Genomic DNA, 14038 nt, shown 5'->3' on the forward strand with positions numbered 1-14038 from the left:
AGGTCCTGGAGAATTGACTATGGAAACTGAATGTTAAGTGAGGGAGTTGAGAAATGACCTGTCCTGGAACAACCATTCCATCGTACCCAGTAATCATCTTCAAAATCATCCAATACACCGATATTTTTTATTACATCTATTGTGTATGTGTGTGTATGCCAAGGTATATGCAAGGCAGACTTTGGGGAGTTTGCTCTTTTACCATGTGGAATACTGGGTATGGTAGTGTGGTGGCATGTTCCCTTATCCCATGAGCCTTTTTGCCAGCCCATCTGAGTTTTATAATCTAGGGAAGCTGAGGACCAAGAAGGTTGAGGTACTATTGCTACCAGCAACTCTGCAGGCATTTCACCCCTACCTATTGCCACTTCGCTGTGCTTTAAGGTTCTGGACATAGGGATGAATCTAGGCTCTGTTGGTCACTAGTGTTGTCTGACAAACTTCTGGGAAAGATGCCACACACGTCTGTTCACTCCTCATAGGGAACCCATAACGGACCAAAGTACTGATACCACAAAAGCCCAATTTTTATTGGGGTTACTTACAGGAGCAGACATGTCTCAAACAACAGCATCACCAAGCAGCTCACAAAGTTGGAAACCTGATCACAGCCTGCAGGCAGCAGGGATGTCCTTTCCAGGTGCCTCAGTTGGTCTAAACTTCTTTTTCAGGCAGCTGTTCTGGTCTCAAGAGTCTCCTTTCAAAACTTAGCTTGTCTGAGAGTTTTCTTTGCAGTTTAGCTCTGCTTATCCTGGCAAATTGGGGCCTAGTAAATCTGGTGTTTCAGGGACTTCCTGAAGCCATTTTGAATTATTTACTTTCCTTTCGAAGAGCTTCCATGCGGGATGGGATAGAATGTTTCTATCTTGAAACTCTTACACAAAAACTAGGTACCATGCTTACGCTCCCTAAGCTTGGGTGACTTCATCTGTAAAATGGGACTGTAGTTGTCACATAATTGTCAAATTAGTATTGTTAGTTCAACTCAGTATGACCTAGTGATGGAGACATGTCTCCTACTCTTCTGAGGGGAAGAGCAACAAAGACAAGTCTCGTAGTTCCTTGAACTGGGGCCTGTTTGAGTCTTGTCCCATACTGTAGCCTCTAACATTGGGATTTCCTGATGACCAAAGTAGACCAGGGCCACCTTGTAGCCTTGGGTTACTTGCAGATTCAAGATAAATAGCAGAGACAACTCTTTGTATGTGAGCTGAGCCCAGTCCAGGACCAGGACCTAGTGAAAATTCACAGGTTTTAGACTGTTAGCTGCGGACAGATGGTTCTGAGATTGTCCAGTGCCCTGCAAGAGAACAAAGCAAAAGACTCAACTCAGTTCACTTGAGTGTTGCCCCTACAACCTTACAAACCTACAAGGCAGAATGGGACGGCGGGGGGCCAACTGCTACACCGGACCCTGAATGTACTAAGGGGCACTCACTGCGCCTCTTCCTTGTATGACTCCAACCACTTTTGTCAAGACCTGTGCTGTGGGGCCACAAAGCTACACTTGAAATTTTGTTTGCTGTCTTGCTTTCCCTCCCTCTTGAGGAATCCACCAGCCTTAGGATGGATTCTACACTGCCAGGCACCGCTCCACCCTTAAGCAAGTGCTCCACCATTGAGATGTCTCCAGTTGTAGGAGCCTCACTGTGACCTCAATTTTGCAATCCTATTTGCAACATCTTGTGCACCACCACACCTGAGTAAATGCTAAGATCTTTGAGCTCTGTCCAATCAGGTGTTTGGAGTCAACATGTGAGGACATTTGACATAGTGTCTGGTAGAAGCCTGGTGGCAATGACTTTAGGCCCCACAACTGTGTGTAGAGCGGCACTGTCCTGTGGGGCTTGTTTGCAGAAATGAAAAGAGCAGGGTGTGTGGTGAGACAATAGTTGAAAGCAGAGGTCTTGAGTTCACACAAGTGTGGTGGGAACCACTCAAGTTCTTGTTTCCTTAAGGTGCCCTGGCCTCTGGAAAAAAGGCAAGGACGGGAAAAGGGAGTCGAGTTAGTTTGTGGTTCGTCATCGTCTGGTAAATGTTTAGGAATGGACAGACTAAGATGGAGACTGGTGTACAGTATTAATGGTTACTTGTTTGCTGTGACAGAACCAAGCCCTACTTCCTGTCAGACTGAAGCAGAGGCAGCTCTTGAAAGAAGGGTCCCAGCTGAGTTAAAAGCACAGGGTAGGGCTGGGGTGGTGGTACCTGCCTTTAATCCCATCACTCTGAGGCCAACCTGGCCTACAGAGCAAGGTCTAGGACAACGGAGACTACAAAGAAAAGCCCTATTTAAAAACCAAAGATAAATAAAATACAGAATGGGAGATCAGCTTGGTGGGGAAGCCCCATTTTGTAGTTAGAAGGCAGCAGAGTAGTAAGAATGACCACTTGGGACTGTAGAAGACACGGTCAGGTCCACTGTCCCAGCAAAGGCACAAGATGATCCTGTGGCTTCAGATAGTAGGAGTTGGAATGATGAAAGCTGCCTCAGAGCCTTCTGAAGTGAAGCCAAGAGCTGGGGAGGAGAGCACAAGGTTTCCAGTGGGCACCTCAGGGCCAAAGGTGGAAACACATGGCCAGTGGGCATCTTCAAGGGCATCACAAGTCCCTGCTCCCATCCAGTGAGGGCTGGAAAGAACTGGACATGAGAGATTGCAGAACAGAGAAGGATGACAGTTTATAAACATTTGGAATTTTATTTAAAAAAAAAATCACAACCATGAACATTGTTACAATTAGAGGCCCTCTTGGTTCTCCACAATGATACTGAGCATGCTCACAAGGGGTTCCCATTGTTAAGTCTTAAAACAACCATCTTAAAAAGGAAAAAAAAAAAAAAAACAAAACAAAACAAAAAAAAAAAACTCAGCACACTACTATTTAACTTGTTTTAATGTTTCTTCACAAATGGTGAAAATACTAAAGTACAGACAAGGAATAATCATAATGTTGTCGCCAACATTATAAATATGGAATTATAAATTTAAAACATTTTCTGGTTTAAAAAATAAATCTGGTCGTCAATGCAGCTCTGCAGGTCTCTAGTAGGGCCGGTCTCTGCGTTCCTGACGGTGCTCGCCTCTGCAAAGCAAAGGGACCCTTTGGTCAGAATGAGAAAGGACAGAAAACCCTGTAAGAGCCCCCAGGTGTCCAAGGACTCACTGCAGCAGAGGCTGGGAAGGGGCAGTGCTCTCCCACCACATACTTATCCATTTTCCCAGGTCCTCCACGTCCGCCTCTTCTTCCTCCCATCTGTTCCATTAAAGGTCCAGGAGGCCCCCCAGGACCACCTCGTCTTCCTCCACCAAAGCCACCTCGGTCCATGCCACGGCCACCTCGGAAGCCCCCTCGGTCTCCACCTCTGCCACCTCTGAACATTCCTCCAGGACCACCACGGTCCATGAGTCCACCTCTTCCTCCTCGCATGCCACCAGGGCCGCCTCGGCCACGATCACCACCTAAGGCAGGGACAAGAGTGACAGGTGAGTCAGGAGCAGAAGCCAAGACACTGAGGACACACTGTGGTAGATCTGCTAATCCTTCTCCTAGAGCAGACACTATTCAATCACCAGGAAGCTGAAGTGCTCCAGAAAACCTGTACCTACCCGGAGGTGGAAAGGGTGGCGGGAGGAAGCCCTCGGGCTTAGGGGCCTTACACTGGTTGCATTCTGTTCTCCAGGCGAAGTTCTGATTTCCACAGCCCCTGCATAAAGTTGTATCACAACAGAAATCACCAACAGAACTGAGAAAGGTAGAGAGATTCACACCACACTCTGCACAATTATAGGGTTTCAGGCACAAAGCACAAGGATTTGCAGACAACGCCAGGCAGTGATGAACCTCCAGAAGCAACCAGAGTGCTGAGTCCCGCCTCCCTCACCCCCAGTCCTGTCCCACAGCAGGAATAAGTGTCAATCTGCTGGGAGAAATACATACGGATTGGGACACTGCCAGTCTCCAGCTCGGTGCTGGACATTTCCTCCTCCAGAGGGGTTCCCTCTGGAGCCTCGGGGCCCTCTTGGAGGGAAGCCTCCTCTGTCTCCTCCACGGCCTCCCATGCGACCCATGGGTCCCCCAGGACCTCCTGGGCCACCAGGACCTGCAATAACAGTTAATCACCTCTCTGTAGCAACTTTGCTATGGTAAACTCTCCCACAGGCTCACAGTGCTGTCCCCTCACATTACTCTGTGTCACTTCATGTAGTCTCTAACTATGGCATTTTCATATAGTGAAACCTACATTTAGTCAGATGTTCCCCAGAACTTCCACTCTCTCTAACAAGTTAACCCATATAATTAATGCAATACTGGCTTTCAATGGTCTAGTATCAATTTTATACACCCTTTTCTTTGTTAACTATTCAACTAAGCTTCTCAAGGACAAATATTACAAGGAAAAACCAAAACCAAACTAACCCTGTTTAACACAACACCAAAGTAGCTAAAAACAAAAGTGCTTCATACCTCCACGAAGCGGCGGTGGCATCCCTCTGCCCTCACGAGGTGGCATGCCACCCCGCATGCTGTTCAGTGGAGGCTTCTTTCGGGCAAGAGAAACTTTAAGTTTGCTTCCTTGAAAGTCTTTCCCTGGAAAAAGATTACAGAACACCAGTGAGCCTCACATTCCAACTCTTCCCTCTCCAAGCAACTACTTTTCAACAGATTCCACCTTAATGAACTTGGACACATCCTGAAGCATGAAATTTGCCCTCTCATAATCTCTAGGCCTTTTCCTGGTATGACTGGAAATGTATCACAATTGGTAGGGTTTGCTCAACATGGCCAAAGGCTTGGGTTCAATCCCAGCACTGCATAAAACTGGGCATGGCAATGGCAGCCAATTAGCCTAGGGCTATAATCTCAACATCTGGGAAGCAAAGGTAGACTGGAGGATCAAGAAGCTCAAAGAAGGTTATCACTAGCTACATATGGAGTTTGAAAACAGCTTGGACTACATGAGATTCTGTCTTAAAACAAGCAGAAAGAAAATGAAACAAAGAAATGAAAACAAAACACCCACCAACTTCACTGCTGAGGTCAGAACAAAAGATGTTAAATTACATTCTAGAATTCTTCAGGACTGTCAGGTTCAAAATCAGCCTACCCACATAATGAAACCTTTACTCAACAAACATCAAAGGCCTTGGGATAAACTCAGTGGTAGAGGCTCTGCACAGCACACAACTGACATAGCCCATAACACTCAAGGTACACTGGCTAAGATGTTCACATTCTCTGTGTTTCTCTCATGGTGCTATCCTTGACACGTCTCTTTGGAAGAGTTTTCTGCACTGAACTGTCTGCTCAGAGAAGTACTTGCAGCTGGGACATGGGGGCTATGCACTCAAACACATAATAAAGGATAGTCCTGACCCTGGGCCAGTGCCTGTGTCCTTTAACAGAAGGGCACACAGTAAGCAACCCCTGGAGCAAATCTTACTGCTTCAACTCTCAAGTCCCCCACCCCCTTCATCAGGAAAGGGGAAAAGTACATGCCTCCTGTTTCTAGACTCAAAAAAAAAAGGTGTTTTAGCACGATCCCTTCTTTCTTGGAAGGTGGCAATGAAACTGTTCTAAGTTCTTAAGTGTGCCTGAATGAGCAGAATTCAGAGTGATAAAGAGAACATCCTACCATCAAACCATTCCACGGCAGCCTTGGCAGTTGGTGGATCTTCATAGGACACTGTGGCATCACCTTTAGGCTTTCCTGTCTCCTTATCCAGGTAGATATGGATCATGGGTTGTCCAGTTCTCTTGTTCATCTATACATAAAGCAATAATTAAGATGTGACTATAACATAAGCTTAAAGTTTACAATAGTTCCCACATTCCCCCAACTATCAAAAGGCAGAGTGTGGTGGTCCACACCTTTAACCCCAACACTCAAAAAGTACATCTATCCCTAGGCCAATCAAGGCAACACAGTGAAACCCCCAAAAATGGCAGTCTCATTCCACAGAGGGTTTTTTTTTTTTTTGCTTCTTTTTTTCAGAGCCGGGGACCGAACCCAGGGCCCTAGCAAGCGCTCTACCACTGAGCTAAATCCCCAACCCCCATTCCACAGAGTTTAATAAAGGTCAAGTCTTCCTCAGGATGTCAAAACTGTGAGTGACTTAGTTCCTCAGCATCCACAACAAATAGATATTTAGATAAACTTTACACCTCACACATGTTCATTAAAGAATCAAAAGCAAGCAGTGTAGGCCCTATTCCTGGTCTTGGTACCTGTGAGTAGTCTTATGAACCCAAAGAAGCACCGAAGTCAAGCCAGGATATGTAACTCTTCTAAAGAAAGTCACTCCATAGATGCACTTTATTGGAAGAGCCCTTATCTAGCATGAACAGGATCAGAGTTTGATCCCCAACTCTCTAAAAACAGAATAGAAAAACAAACAAAAGACAGAGAACAAAACGTCCCTTCCATACTGAGGCTGTGAATATACTACACAATTCTTGACCTCCTCCAAGAGTTGGAAGGATGGCTTGTTTGTGGTCGGCTTGAACTTAGAAACCACTCTGTCCAACAAGCATGCACATAAACGATGTCCAATCTATACAGGCTTATGTGTGTACCTAATAATACTTGATGCTATAGGGCTCAGAATTAAGTATTTTTTAAAAATGACTCAAATACTCATATCTATAAAAAGAATACTATTGTTAAGCTTGGTGGCAAGCACTTTTATGTTATTGAGCAGCCTTTGAGCACGAAGACTTAAAAACCAAAAAGTTATGTGACTCTGTATGAGCCTTCGGAGACCAAGAGAAGATGTCTGATCCCCTGGAACTTGATTCACCACTGTAGGCCTCCCTGTATATACTGGGAAATGAACCTGGGTCACCAGAAAGAGTATCAAGTGCTTTTCACTACTGAGGCACCTCTTCAGTACTACTCTATTGAAGCAAGCTGGGCACTGTTGTTCACGACTGTAATGCCACTCAGAGGGTCAAGTAGAAGGATCATCACTGGTTCCAGGACTGATTGGGCCACAGGGAGTAAACTATCATCTCAAAAACCCTAAAATTATACATGTATTAATCAATATCATTAAAAAATTATGACAGGAAAGAATATAGCAAACTAGTTGTATGAATAAGGAAATGTTTTAAGCCAGAGAGGGGATCAGATTCCGCAGAACTGCAGTTGTATTGAGACCTTAACTTGGGTCCTTGAGAAGAGCAGCACGTGCTTTATAACTGTTGAGCCATCTATCCAGCCCCATATGAACGAGGACCTGCATTTTAAAATCTCTACTTTTTGTGAATGAGCATTCTAACAACATGTGTCTATATACCGCTTATGTGCTGGATCTCTTGGAACTGAATCCAGGTCCTCTGAAAAGCAACCAATGCCCTTAACCCCTATGCAACCTCTCTGTCCACAAGGAAGCAAACAGACGTGATGGCAAACTCCTGACTTGGCCAGAGCACACCCCAATTGATAGTACAACTCTATGTGCACGAACGCATGAGTCTGCCTCTCTTCCTAAACAACACACACACACACACACAGTGGCTGGGTGATTTGGGACACATTTTTAATCGTAGCACTCAGACGTTAGAGGAAAGGAGAATCTTGAGTTTCAAGAGAGATGGCTCAGCAGTTAAGAGCACTGGCTACTTTTCCAGAGGACCCAAGTTCAATTCCCAGCAACCACATGAAGGCTCATAACCATCTGTAATTGGATCTGATGCCCACTTCTGGCATGCAGGCAGAACATTATACAGACTAAATAAATCTTAAATCCCCCAAAACACCCCCCACCCCTATAACTAAACAAACCAAAACTAGCTAGACATGGTCGCTCAAGCACATAACCCCAGCACTTGGGATGTAGGAGTAGGAAGAGTAAGTTTAGTTCAAGGCCACCGTGGGAAGTAAGTTTAAGGTCCAAGCAGATTACACACAAAGAGGCTAACAAGGGGGCCCAGCAGGTAAAGGCACAGGCTGAAAGTCTGCAACCTGAGTTGGATCTCCAGCAGAGTAGAACTAACTGTTCTGCAAGTTGTCCCTTGACATCTTTTCTTTTTTTTAAAAAGAATTAATGTATGTGAGTACTCTGGAGCTGTCTTCAGACACACCAGAAGAGGGCATCGGATCCTATTACAGATGGCTGTGAGCCACCAGGTAGTTGCTGGGAATTGGAACTTAGGACCTTTGGAAGAGCAGTCAGTGCTCTTAACCACTGAGCCATCCCTCCAGTCCAAGATACACTTTTTCTAAATTAATAACTGAACAAAAATAATCACCCTCCCTCCTCCCCGATTTCCCTGTGTGGCCCTAGTTTGTCCTGGAACATGCTTATAGACTAGGCTGTCCTAAACTTAAGAGATCTACTTGCCTCTGTCTCCTTAGGCATGCACATCACACCCAGCCAATAATCAACATCTTAAATATAAAATACAAACGTAGGAATTTGGGGACCACTTTTCCCCAGAGTGGGTAAGGCAACAGAAAATCATTAACAGTACATGTTAAATGTGTGTGCATGCACAAAGAGCCAGAGAAAAAATCTTACAGAACCCATGGGCATTCTAGCACAGGATCTATGTTCAGTCTGCAGTACTGAGGTCAGACTTTTCAACTGCCTATAGCGCCAGTTTCATGACATCTGACACCCTCTTCTGGCCTCCTTGGGTGCCCACACCCATGTGGTACGGACATAAACTTAAGAGACACATAAACAGAAAGTATAATTTTAAAAGCCAACTGAACACCTTTAAGGCTTTAATATCAGAAAACATTATTTATTCTCAAACTGCATTATAAATTGTTAACCTGTATAGAGGACTGGTCACACCTGCCTCTACATCAATGCATGGATCCCACACCAGGGAAGACCAGACTCTCACAAGTTCCCTCTGACCTCCAGAGCTACTCTGTGCATCACACGCACAGGCCTGCCCACAAAACATGGGAGTTTTAAGATAACTGTAAAGAGAAAAAAGCAGAAGAACCAGACTTCCTGGGAATGAAGACTCAGGTAAACCTTTCAACAAAATGTCACAACAGGCCTGTAAACAGGGAAAAGAAAAACAAGCCAGCAAACAATAGGTGTGTCATCAAACCAAGGAGCAGGTGACCTCTGTAAGCTCCAGGCCAGCTAGAGCTACAGGATGAGGCCCTTTCTCAAAGGAAACTCCTAAAGCTCTGCTTCTCTGCCTTTTTATTCCCTCCCTCCCTCCCTCCCTCCCTCCCTCCCTCCCTCCCTCCCTCAGTGTTGGCATCAAAGGCACACACTAACCCCTCTGGCAAACCTTAGCCCTTATGCTAGGAAATCAATCTATAAAGATGTAAATGTCCCTCTTCTCTACATCACACAACGTGTTTTAGTGTTTTTTGTAATTATTTAAATTAAGTGATAATTTGGGGAAAAAAAGTCTCCAAGATATTAAGCATTCAGGGAATATTAAGAAAAATCACCTTTCCTCTTCATAACAGAAAAAGACAAGTTTATTTCTGAGAGAACAGCAGACTCAGTAACAGAATCACCAGCTGCCTAGCATTCTTCATCTACAAACATCTGGCTAAAGCTGGGTATGGTACACAAGACTGTAAACTGAGCATTTTGGGGTGGGGGATCGGGTAATCCTTTGCTACATGGCCAGATCGCATGAGATCTTGTTTCAAAAAAAAAAAAAACAAAAAAAAAAAAAACAGTAACAACCCAGATAACAAGGGGGCGGGTATTTATCTTGTAGTTCAACGCTCTTATCGAATGCATACCAGGCAGGTGCTCCACCACTAGCTCCTCCCAGCCCTCACACAGGGCTTGAATTAAAGAGTGTTTTAAGGAGTGAACGCAAGATGTCAACGAAACAGTCAAGGAACAATTCTCAGCACAGTCCAAGCATCTCAAATATGTTCCGTGGACCCAATTTCTGTTAGATCACCCAATCACTATCACTCACCTTGACAACCCCACACTGCTTAAAGAAGTCTGCCAGATCATCCAGAGTCACACTGTCATTTAATCCTTGCACATAAACTGCACTGTTGTCAGAGTCTTCATCGGGATCTATAGGAAGGCCTTCCAGAGAAAATGAGATAAAACACAATTACTGCTCTGAATTAACAGTGGCTTCTTTTTTTGGAGCTAGGCTGGCCTCAAACTTCTAATTATTTTTCAACCCCAGACACAGCCCATCAGGCCCAGATAATAATAAAGGCTTCTGGTCCAATCGGCCATTATTATCAAACAGTATTCATCACAATGGCAAGAGAATGAGCCGCACACTATACTGATAATAAGACGAAGTTTTTTGATTACTTTAAAACAATTTAAAGGAAGTCCCAAACTCCCCCCACCCCCAATGGGTCAGTGTACTGGTATCAGTCTGCTGAGCTGCTGGACTCTTGCTTCTATGGCATTCATTCAAAACAGCTCAGTTAAAGTTCAAGAACTTAAAGTTACCTAGATCGAGATCTGGTCCTTCATCCATGGGTCCTGCCAACCAGGAAAGATCATATAAAATATTGTTAGTGCAAGCCTTGCAAGCTACAAACCTTACAAACACACACAGCTATCTACTACACCACCATTTGATGGGGACTCATTAATTCAAAATGACCCGCACTGCTAAAATGGAGCAGTGGCCCTTTAGCGTTTGTGAGTTTGCTAGGGTTTTTTTTCCCTTTGCTCGTTTGTTTCTAAACCATTAACCAAATACACTCTCAATGCTTCATGTGCCGAATTAGTGTTAAATTAAATTCAAAACCTTTCCTCCACATAAACCGAATTAAAGCTGTACTCTCCCCCATATTATAGAAGCAGTTGCTCAATACGTGAAGTTACCCTTTGTTTTGTAACCATAGGTTAACCTTATTACCCCTAAGACAATGCCGGCAGTACCCATTAGTCTCTTTTGTATAGATCATTTTTAAACCACTTATGAAACTAGTAAAAATTATAGTTTTCTAGAAAAACTGACTGTATTTTTTTTAAACACTATCCATGGTAATACTCAAAAACTTACCACCAGGCTTATTGAAGCCACCTCGCTCTCCAGCGCTGCTGGGGGGATAAACGAAGAAATGAAGGCCTTTCCCTTTAAAAGCCAGTACCGCTCTGAGCCTTGGCAGGGCTCGTGGGGAAGAAGGGCACTGGCTAAACACATCTCCAAACAATGCATCTCTCTCATCTTGTCACTATGCCTTTCTTCAGGGCAGCTCGCTCAAATCTCCTTAATATACAACCTTGCTTGTCTGACTGGACACACCAGTGTGGTTGGTCTCTTTCATGTCAGGGGCTGGTATTAATAGTGCAATACTTGGCAAATTAAGGAAGGAAAAAAAAACACAAAAAAACCCTAGATCCCAAACATCCACCCCAATCAGCTGAAACAGCAGGTGAACGTGGTGTAGAAACAAGAAGGCAGAGACAATTGCTGTGATGAACCTTTCCATGTTCATAAAGGTGCACCCTCAACCTCTCCCAGGGAGAGCCAAATGTAGCCTTGTTTCCTCACAAGTCAACAGTATAATAAAGTCAACAATATAATAAAGCAGGAGACAACCACATTAAATGTCTACAACACACATCGGAGGACGCATCCAGCCAATCTTCAGCATAAAGCCATACAGTCCAGGGCCCTAATGGATTCAATAGTTACTGTGAAAGGAGAATTTACAATAAATACCAAGGCTCAGCGGACTGGGGGTGCAACTTTATAGACATACCAGTTACGCCTACGGCAACATACATACTATACATAGAGGAGAGGGAATATATTGTGGCCTTTTTTGAGGGGGGGGGGGGAAGGGGAAAGGCAGTATTTTCTAGGAGTAAATAAAGGTAGCTCCCCAGTAGGAAGACTTGAGGTTCTCTTAACCAGTATTGCACCTTTAATACCTAAATATACATTTCAAGCTGTTGCATGCAGCTTTACTTCCTTTTTAAAAGTACACACCATAAAATGTTCTCTCTCTCTTCAAACACAAAGTTTACACTTTAATGTTACACAATTCTAGAGTATTATACCTCCTCTGGTTCATTACCAAACAACAAGTATGCAGTTACCAAAGTTACAGAAGGATTCCATTTATACAATGAATACATTTTGTTTAAAATATTCTATGTATATTTTTCCTCTCCATATGGACACCGTGTCTAGTCCCACTTTTCATTATGCTGCCGGCTGAGTACTGAGTACGGGTACTTTTTAAGTATTGAAGTGTATACAAGGCTCTCACTTTGTAACCTGTAGCATATAAATGCGACAAAGCATGTTAAAAAGTTTCCACGTTTAACAGCCAATGAAAAATATCAAAATACTGAGGCAATGAAAAAGGGCATGTTAACAACATTGAGCGCCTTACCTGTAGCAGACACTGAAAACCATCACCACACCACAATAAAAAAAAGGGAAAGAGAACTGCCCCGTGTCCTGTCCTCACAGGATCCAACAGACTGCTTCACAGTTCTGTTAAAATCCTATGGGGTAGGCCATGGTCTCTTCTATGGCTCCAGGAGAGACTTCTCATCCACAAAGATGGGCCCCTCTAATAGCAGTCTAACAAAGTCAGTAGAATCATCACTTCTGGAGTATTAAGATGAATAAACTTCAAATTGCTTTTGCAATTGAAAAATACTAAGAATTCTAGGTGATTTGAGACGTGATGATAGTAATTTCAAGTGTCTATGTCTATTTTAAAACATCCATAAAGACGTGAAACCTTTATAATGGAATGATATTTTCCAAATCAGAAGACCAATTTTACATTGTCAAAAGTTATTCATAAAAATTTGCATGTATTTTTATAAAAAGACTTTTTTCCAATAAAGATTTCACTGAAGACTTTATTAAAGTTATGCAGAATAAATAAAACATCTTTCAAAAGTACAGAAATTTACTAATACATGAATAGGTCAACTCTGTTTTGAGGTCTGATCTATAAAAAAGAATTGCTAGTTTTTCTTTAACAGTTAACCAAATTTATATTCACTACAACATTCTGCATAACTTTTTTTTTACTAGTTTATATAGGGACAGAACACACACATTAACTAAATCTGATTATGATAACCACCAACATCATACTTCACCTTCATCAAAGTATAGACACCAGAAAGGGAAGAGGGATGGAGGGAGGGAGGGTAGGGGGTAGGCAGAGGCAGCAGGGTCACGGAACTGATCTAAACAGTTTTCTAAACCAGATTGTGCCATCAATCACAATGGTCAAACCAATTTAGACTTTAAAAAAAAATCTCCAATAGGGAGCGATGCTATATTCACATACATTACTCTGTAAGAAAGTTATTAAGACTGTTCTCTGCTCCAACTTAACTAAGTATCAGGGCACCCTCAGGCCATGGTTTAAGGGTTATGGGGCCAGTCAATCTTCATCATGTTCAACAATTCTGGGTACAAACACTGGAAAACAGCTGCATTCTTTTTCTGCAGTACATACACCAGGTATTTCAAGACAATCGTTCAGGACATTAGTTAAAACCTAGGGTTATTAGAAGGGTTGTGTGTGTTCCATCCCAAATCTATTACCCAAAGAGGCTCTCACCTCTGAAAACCATGAAGGGGACTGAAAGCTCTAGTTTCAAAGCCATTCTTTGTTTACCCCAGCCCAACAACGGTTACTGGCAGGGAAAAAAAGCAAACTGCCATTAAATGACATTTCCATGTTTTAAGAGATAGCTTGACCTCAATAGATTGTCCATGGAAATGTGGAATAATTTCTTATGTCTTTCAGTCCCTTCTTTCCACTGAAAATCCTATGGATGAAACAAAATTAGGTAAAAGGAGAAAAGGTTTGCTCTTACCCCATTCCACCGCGTCCTCCTCCCCGCCCACCTCTGCTCATGCCTCCACGATCAAATCCCCCTCTTCCCCTGCCCCGGTTATCAGGGCCACTCAAGCTCCGGTTCTCTCCTGGTCCGGAAAATCCTCCAGACTCCTGCCCATAAACACCCATGCTACTGGGGTGGTCCTGTCGGAATGAACCTGAGGAAAGAGTCACATCTGTAAGCCACAACCAGCATTCACATTACTGCCTGACGTCTTTCTCTCGGACTCATGGAACTCA

General features: G+C 43.5%; 1 protein-coding gene across 8 annotated transcripts in view; it reads right to left on the minus strand.

The window, feature by feature from the left end:
- Window positions 1-2657: 2657 nt before the first annotated feature.
- The window catches only part of Ewsr1 (EWS RNA-binding protein 1), a 28572-nt gene continuing 17191 nt past the window's right edge, over window positions 2658-14038 (minus strand). The window contains 10 exon segments of one of the 8 annotated variants that reach the window (NM_001025632.3): window positions 2658-3081; window positions 3206-3458; window positions 3606-3703; window positions 3937-4099; window positions 4465-4587; window positions 5633-5762; window positions 9913-10031; window positions 10416-10448; window positions 10978-11012; window positions 13776-13956. In NM_001025632.3, coding sequence (NP_001020803.2) covers window positions 3042-3081; window positions 3206-3458; window positions 3606-3703; window positions 3937-4099; window positions 4465-4587; window positions 5633-5762; window positions 9913-10031; window positions 10416-10448; window positions 10978-11012; window positions 13776-13956 — 1175 coding nt within the window. In that variant the 3' untranslated portion in view covers window positions 2658-3041. 8 annotated transcript variants of the gene reach the window in all.

This window comes from Rattus norvegicus, chromosome 14, assembly GCF_021556685.1.
Source record: "Rattus norvegicus strain SHRSP/BbbUtx chromosome 14, alternate assembly SHRSP_T2T, whole genome shotgun sequence".
NCBI classification, from domain to species: Eukaryota; Metazoa; Chordata; class Mammalia; order Rodentia; family Muridae; genus Rattus; species Rattus norvegicus.